The 8680-nt window shown below is 40.9% G+C and overlaps 1 protein-coding gene across 1 annotated transcript; it reads right to left on the bottom strand.

Moving 5' to 3' along the window:
• Positions 1 to 6334: 6334 nt before the first annotated feature.
• Positions 6335 to 7078, bottom strand: LOC107278206 (uncharacterized; the record flags this gene model as incomplete). Its single annotated transcript, XM_015787350.3, has 1 exon — positions 6335 to 7078. A coding segment is annotated over one exon (642 nt), but the record flags the coding sequence as incomplete, so codon positions are not given.
• Positions 7079 to 8680: the final 1602 nt, after the last annotated feature.

The raw sequence follows: 8680 nt of genomic DNA, 5'->3' as shown, positions 1-8680 counted from the left end.
GGAGGCGCATATATAAGCTGGAGAAGAGGAGGTTGCATGCATGTGGGGTTGTTGCACGTGCACGTGTGGCGCGGGGGGACATGATCCGCGAGGGGAGGCTGCCATGGCTGGCCAGCTAGCTTAATTAGTGTTAAGATGAATAATGCTATGCTAATTAAGGCTAGTGAAAATTAATCCGATCCGATCGGTTGTTGCATGTGCTTACTCCTACTGCATTTGCATGAAGCTGTTGGATGAGGTGTCATGTTCTTTCTTGCGTTCGATAAGCTGGCGGAGCTAGGTGTATTGCAGATGTTGGACATGCACGCAGCCACTCATAGTACTCATGCTGTCTGATGATGATCCATCGATGGATCCAGGATAGTCAAATTACGATGATCTGTAAACTCGGCCACATATTCATGCATGCATGATTGACCTAGCTCATCATCAGTACTAGGTCAACAAGGTGATCATGCATGGGTAGACACCGGTGTATACAGTGGAGCAAATTTAATCTCTAACGGTCTCTCTCTACTTGCTGTTGGGTATAGCTAGCTACTATATATACATCTGTTTTTAACATTTTCTACTATAAAACTTGGTATCAAAACTTCCATTATAAAATTTAGGTATTTCTTTGAGTTACTTTCTTAGGTACTGGAAAATTTATTATTTTAGAATACAGTATCTGATATAGGAAACACATCATAATTATTTTTTACATACGTAGTAGCGGTTAATTAGCGATCGAAACATCATTATCATTAGGACACCACGATCATTAGCATGAATATATATATGAGCAGCTCAGCAAACTACCAGCCGGCAACGTGCAGCAGTTAGCTGCGCAGTGTAAACAATTAATGGCAGCTCGATCGCACGCACGAGGGGAGGCTGCTGCCCAAGCATCTCTCTCTAGCTTCACAATTGACATTAAGACCGGCCGGCCTATAGCTAATACTGTACTAACATGCATAGCTGGCTTGGTCGATGAACTCATCACTAATCCAAAGGCCAGCATTGCAAGGACGACGACACAGCGATCGATCGATCGATTGACAATTTCTTACGCGGTCGGACACGCGGCAATCGATCCGATCCATCGATTCCCCGCCCGCCGCAAAAATCGGATCGATCGATCAGCTAATACTTTAACTGCTAGCTGCTACTATACGCGCATGAGCTGCCTGTTGATTTTGCAAATTGGCCGGGGGAGACATGAGATTCCAAATGTCTCGCCATCTCGATCTCGCCCATGTTACATCCATCGATCACATCGTCATATACTACATCATTAATGCTAATCATCTCTTCAATTCTATCTATGGTCGTCGTCGTCAATTGTCTATCCTGTAACCGTGTCCTAACTATAGCTAAAGACAAAAGACAGCCTAGTCGATCACCTCTTCGATCGACGGCCGATTAGTTGAGAGAAAGATTAACGACGACCCATTGTATCCCTTCGGTTTGTCCAACCGCTCTCATCATCAACCTCATGTTAATTAGCACTTCATGTGATTAAAAACATATATGATGGTGGCTTGCGCCGCCCAACGGCAGCCTCAACAGACATTCAGAAAATCATTTAATTAACCTTCATTTCACAACTCACAAGCACGGGTAATCATATGCTACATATATCATTCATTAGTCGTCGTTAACTCGTTATATATATAGTATATGCATGCGTGCAATGTCTGCGCCAACTCAATTGTATGCTTCTACTAGAAGCCAACAAGCCGCCCATATATGAGATTGCTTAATTAGCTAGCTTTTGTTCCAAATTTCCTATCTTTGAGTTTGAGGAGACATATACTACCTCCGTCCCAAAATAAGTGTAGTTTTGCACTATTCACGTTCAACGTTTGACCGTCCGTCTTATTTGAAAAATTTGTGAAAAAATTAAAAACATTTAGTCACACATAAAGTACTATTCATGTTTTATCATCTAATAGCAATAAAAATACTAATCATAAAAAAATTTCAAATAAGACGGACGGTCAAACGTTGAACATGAATAGTGCAAAACTGCACTTATTTTGGGACGGAGGAAGTAAGACAGGAGAACCAGTATCTAACTTACGTACACAAGCTTACCAATTATTTTGGATTATCTCATTTTCCCAATTATTATTCATGAGTATCTGTGATCCATGTATGTTCCACTCCATATATGTCATATATATGTGATTAGCCAGCATTATTAATATTTATTTCAGTTATGCCTTGTTATGTAAGGTATATATATAGGAGATGATAAAAAAATCTATTTTCAGCCAATATCATGCAAGCACATTTTAAACAAAAGCCGTGTTTAGTTCGGCGTCAAAATTTTTTTTGACGTATACGGACACACATTTGAAGTATTAAACGTAGACTAATAACAAAATAAATTACATATTTGGACTGTAAACTGCGAGACGAATCTTTTGAGCCTAATTAATCCATCATTAGCAAACGTGGGTTACTGTAGCACTTATGGCTAATCATGGCGTAATTAGGCTCAAAAGACCCGTCTCGTAATTTACATGTAAACTGTGCAATTTTTTTTCTTCCACATTTAATACTTTATGCATGTGTCCAAACATTTGATGTGACGAAAAAGTTAAAAATTTGAAGAAAAAAGTTGGAATCTATTAACACAGCCAAAACCCAAATTTTATGTTGTACTCCTACTATGGGTCCAAGTCCACAGCTTATATTTGAAAATTAAAATAATAGTAATAAGTAAGTGGGTTTCTGGTGCACTAATTTCAATACATAGAAATCTGTGCTGAAGGGATATCTTCTGCCTTGCATACCCTTTGTGTTTGCTAAATAACCTACAGATATTTAATTATATACTCCCCTATGTTTAAAAATATAATCATTATTTCTCAGATGGTTAGCAAAGATTAGGGTTACGGCTTGACGGAAAATATTCTTTTTCAGTCATCACATTGGTCGAATTATGAATTATGAATTGATTAGGTTCCCTTCAAGCTTCTGATTGGTTGAGAATTAATGCTTAGATTTTCACGGATAACCATCAGTGTTCCAGAAATACTTATAAGATGGTATAAATTTTGAATTCTAGAAATACTTATATTTTAAAATAAAGGAAGGGATCGAGTATGTGGTGGGACACACAATTCAATCATATACTCCAATTCAATCATTCGATTTCAACATATATATGTGTACGTTTTCATTCATCGATTTTCTCTTATTTTGTCCATTTCTAAGCTTTGGATGGACAAAACCACCAAACAACATTATTGGGCTTAGTACTAGAAGGATACTAAAGGACAGGCTATTATGATGCATGTGCTCATGATTAATTAGTTGTTCCACAGGTGCCAAAGACACACTTATATGCACGGAGGCATGCCCGTCTCCAAGGAAGGAAGTAGCTAACAAATCAAGTTTAACTTTGACCCGGCATGTTCATCACAAATTTTAGTTCATCATCACCACTTGCATGCTTGATTGATCAGTTAGTAGACGGTACTAGTCTATATGACAGTAACGATCGATATTGCACGAATGGGTTGTCGTCCCAAAATATAAATTTTGGGTCTCTCCTCTCCTACCGGCTGGTAGCTATCTAGGTAGGTTGAGTGCCGATCATTAGCTTAATTGTGCACGCATGTGTGTGCGTACGTGCGGTTTATATAGATTTTTCAGATGTGTCTGCCGAATTATCGACCAAAAGACATATTGAATGGGACCACCTATACATTTGTCGACAAATTTTCTCCTAAAAATTTGACATATGTAAATACAGTACAATCGTAGTGTAATTACACTGTAACTTGTATGTAATTACACTGTAACTTGCATGTAACTACAGTGTAACTTGTATGTAAGTTTCACGTAATTTTAAATTATTAGATCTATTATAAAGATTTGTTTTGGTGAGGAAGAAAAAAAATCACAGGACACACATATCTGAAAAAAAATTGTTCCCACAACCTTTATTTTACCAAAATAATATGTTATGGAGAGATTTTTGAAAGTTACATACAAGTTATATTATAGTTACAGTGTAATTACATACAAGTCACAGTGTAATTACATTACGGTTATACTATAATTACATCTGTCAAATTTTTAGGGGAAAATTTGTCGACAAATATATAGCAAAATTGTATTGAATAGCTTGCTAGAACGAACAGATCATCGATCGACATATATGTACTACCGTTTTATGCGTAAATATAGCTTTTTTTAGGTAAGTGCGGCTAAATAATTGAATCAAATTATTCCTACCTGCTTTGCTAATCCAATCGAAATCGTGCTGCTTAATGCATACTGATCCTAAGTCCTAACTAGGTACCAAGCTACCTATAGGATATAAGGTGCTTCATTAATCATATCTCCATCGATAATTAATAGAATGCATTCCGACCATATATAAGACATCAAGCAGCAGAGCCCCTAACTACTTCTACTGGATGATCATCAGGCTCTATACAGCTAATTAAATTACTGAATTAAATCTCAGAGGAAGATTCGATTCTAGGTTGATAAGACCGTTTTGCACGAATGGGTTCAATCATTTCCCGGTCCTCGACATTAGTATATGCTCTTCTTTAGTTGAACAAACTTCATTGACAATCCTATCTGAATCATTTTGATTTTTCAGTACTTACATGCATGCCCTAACTTGTTATTAGGAAGTTTGAAATTGGTGGCCATTGTTTCATCTATCTCAAACATATTGAAACATATTGTAAAACCAATTGCCATGTTTCATGTGACTAATTAAGATTGCTAGGTTCCCCATATCTTAGTCTTCAAGCTCGGGATGGGGAGAGTGGAAGGAGGAAACTCGTCGGCAATGGCGATGGTGGTAACAGCCATCTTCATCCAATGATGTAATGCGAGCTCTGCCTCTTCTCTCCGGTGCTGCGGTGCCCGAATTTCGATAGAGGATGTATGATTAATTAATGAGGTCGGGTTTTAAGGGATGGCCGTGGACGATGGATAAGGACGGTGTGGTGAGCGGGGCAGCACGACCGAAAACATCGTGTCGAGTTATACAATTAATTTGTTAGACATAAACCCACAAGAGAAGTACCGGAAGTGTACAAACAATATGTAACTTATGCTGGTTGGTTGGCCGAAGATTATAGGGAAATCTGAACGGCTAGTAAAAAAAGAAACACTTTTAATCACGTAGGTGGGCATCCATTCATTTGTTATATGTCAACTAAATGATTATAAAAAAATCAAAAAATTAACAAGTTAAATTTCATATTTAATATGTCATATCACAAACATGCAAGTTTAAATTCGACTTCTATAAGTTCTAAAAAATAACAAATCAAACTTTAATTAGTATACATATATTCACAATTAAATTTATTATTTTTATTACAACTAGAATTTAAATTTGAACTTATATGTTCGTGGCGTAGATAAATATCATATTTAATATGTCATCTCACAAATATGTAAGTTTAAATTCGACTTCTACAAGTTATAAAAAATAACAAATCAAACTTTAATTAGTATACATATATTCACAATTAAATTTATTATTTTTATTACAACTAGAATTTAAATTTGAACTTATATATTCGTGGCGTGATATATTGTATATCAATATATTTTGTCAAGTTTTTTTATTTTTTTATAACCACTTAGTTGACATGTAAAAAATAAATCCATTACGAGCCGTACATTTCTCCCTGCGTGCCGAATATTCGGGGGCTTCTTGTCGATTAGCGGGGAAGATTAATTTTATTGGTCGAGATCTAGATGTGGGACACGATTTAATCTTACATAAGCATGCACCAAAGAGTTGTTAAGATGCTTAATTTGTGAATTAGGTTGGGTCCTTGCAATGGTCGATCCAGATCTGAGCCACGCCACGCGTATTAGTTAGATGGATAGAGCGTGGTGACTAGCGCTGTGAAATGACCTGCACGAACTGGACACTCACCCAGCTCATGAGCTTAATAATGTAGTTATTGTTGTGATACGAAATCAACTTAATTGCATTCGATAATGTTGGCAATAATATATGTTGTAAGAGGGTCCTTGAGGAGGTATCATGAGGTACCACTTTTTCTATTATAAATTTGGTACCTCTTAGTATCTAGGTACTACGAGGTAACATGAGGTATCAAATTTTACACTAAATTTTTGGTACCTCCTCAAGAACCATAGAATTGCTCATGTCGTAAAGACAGATTAGATGTTCCAAAACAGACTAACAGAGTATTCCTCTGTATCTATATGTTCGAAATCAGTTGGTTCTGAACTTGTGATCCCCTGCAAACAAGCAAGGATTAAGGCGTATTATTGCTTTGCATCACGGTAAGTAACGCAGTTGAAATATTTGACGCTGGCAGAGAGAAGGAGATAATAGAACGAGCAAGAGCTTTTGCTTCAATTCGTTCAAATAGTAACATTATGTACACTTGATTGGGTTAATTTGGGGACTTGGAATGCAGAGAGTAATTAATTAGTTAATTAGGGTAGCATGCGTGTTGAGGAGAGCGACCCTGGTGTGCAGGATTGTCCTGAACACCCTGTCGTTGCCGCTCTCCATTGCCGCCATGCATTCCTCCAGCTCCTCCATTCTCTCCGACGCCGCCATCTCCTTCTCCTCGTCGGGGACGGCAGCAGCCGACTTTCTGTTCTTCTTCCTCACTAGCGAGATGAGTAGTGGTGTCTTGCTGGAAGATGATGAGGAGGAGGAGCACGTGGACGCGGCCGCCGCGGTGGCCATGGTTGACATGGTCTCGACGGCGGAGAAGACGGCCGCGGACGCTGATGCGATAGCGGCCATCGCGTCGGCGAGGACACCGGACACCTCGACCTCGGCGACGGTGGCGGAGGACGGCAGCTGCGCCGGCCACTTGGTGGCGGCCCCGCGCACGGAGGCGGCGAGCCTGGCGAGGTCCTTGTGTGCTTGGCGCTGGGAGCGCACCGCGGAGGAGAGCCTGGCGGCGTCACGCCTGCGCAGCGCGGCCTGGACGTCGGCGGCGTGGTGCCTGAGGTGGAGGAGGGCCTCCTGGAAGGCGCCATGTGCGTCGGCGAGGAGGAGGAAGGCGTCGAGGAGGGAGGAGGCGGCGCGCGTGTCCGGGAGGAGTGAGCGGTTGGGTTGGTGGAATCATCGGAGTTGGGAGGAGAGACAGGATCCGCGAGGCACGGGGACGGGGACGTTGGTGTCGTGCATCCAATGATTCGTGGATTAACGTACACGTGTATGTCCTGCTTGCTTCTCCCATCTCGATCGGGAAGAGAGGCTACATGCTGCTCTTTCCCCAACCAAACGGCCCAACCAGACTACACACACAACACGGGCTACATTAATTTCAACATGCACAGGTTCTTATTGTCAGGTCGGCTGCAACAAACAAGCGGCCGGCCGGCTAGAGCAGAAGCATGTACTATGCGTGTGCCTTGGCCGGAGGTTCAATTCCATACAACAGGCTGCAGCATTAAGCATTTCAAAGACAAGGTATATACTTATAGTGGAGTGTATATCCCAGTATCGACACCGACCAATTCACGATCGGCCGGCTAGCTTTCCTGCCGGCGTCGCCAACCATATGGAGTAGTGGAGTACGCGCGCGACGTGCTACCTTGGCATGCACTGTTCCGTTTGCTCCATCCATGCGCCTGGATCGATCGATCTGTGACATCGGCCGCCCAAACACGAGCGAGCGTTGGTCGGCCAGCGCCCGACAAGATCCGCCGCCCCATTTGCAACACATCAATCAACTGCTTGTTAATTTGTACGGTCAGTAGTACTGTACGTACGAGCAGCAAAACATATCCATCATGCCATGTTTTGTCCTCTTCCATCGCCCACCAAGCCCGCCGCACGTTTCCTTTGTCCTTTTCTTCACTCCCCATCGCCCCATCCACCCATACGCCTCCTCTCCTCAGTGGTTTCATCATACTTTGGCTCTGTTTAGTTCCACGCTAAAAATAGAAGTTTGAAGAAATTAGATGGAAAAGTTAAAAGTTTACGTGTGTAGGAAAGTTTGAAGAAATTTAAAGTTTGAAGAAAAAAAAAAGTTGGAATCTAAACAAGGCCTTTGAGGAGGTGTGTAAATGGGACGGGTATTATCTCTTGAAGTGATTTGATCCAAGGTTTTTTTTTTTGCCAGGTCGGTAAAAGTAAGCCAACCAAAAATTATTAAGATGTATGTTAGAGAAAATTGGAGTTATAAATGTCAGTAACAATATGATTACTGAGAAGAAACTCTCAAACAATAATGCTTGCTTACTCTTAACTGTGTATTCACCCGCCAGATTTAGCACCATGTCCTTTCCCCTTCTGGCTCGTCAAACCTCGTCCCTTCCCATGGTTGCTCTCTTCAGGTTTGGTGGCTATCATTTAGGGTCTGTTTATCGGATCATCTTCTCAAGGCTTCGACTCCTTGCTCCTTCTAGTTTCCTTGCAGCTGTGGAATGAGCAAAACTCTAGGGTTGTCAGCTACTCTCTTTTTTCGGTCTTAGTGGTTTTGGATTCCATACTACAATAGGGCCGTCTGTGGTATATTGCAGGCGCCGTGACGTTTGGGGACCTGTCGGGAGTTTCGTGGAGTTTTCCACCACAAACCTCCCGTTGTATAAGAGCAGCATTTACAAAGTCGTAGAGGTTTCTTTCGGTCTTTTGGGTTTTTGATTCTTTTTCTCTCTTGTCCCCTAGCAATGGCAATCCGGACGATTACGTTGTGTAATTGAAACCTTG

The sequence above is a fragment of the Oryza sativa genome, chromosome 6 (genome assembly GCF_034140825.1).
Source record: "Oryza sativa Japonica Group chromosome 6, ASM3414082v1".
Lineage (NCBI taxonomy): Eukaryota > Viridiplantae > Streptophyta > Magnoliopsida > Poales > Poaceae > Oryza > Oryza sativa.
The sequence above is the reverse complement of the archived record's forward strand: the minus strand, read 5'-3'. Positions and strand labels throughout refer to the sequence as shown.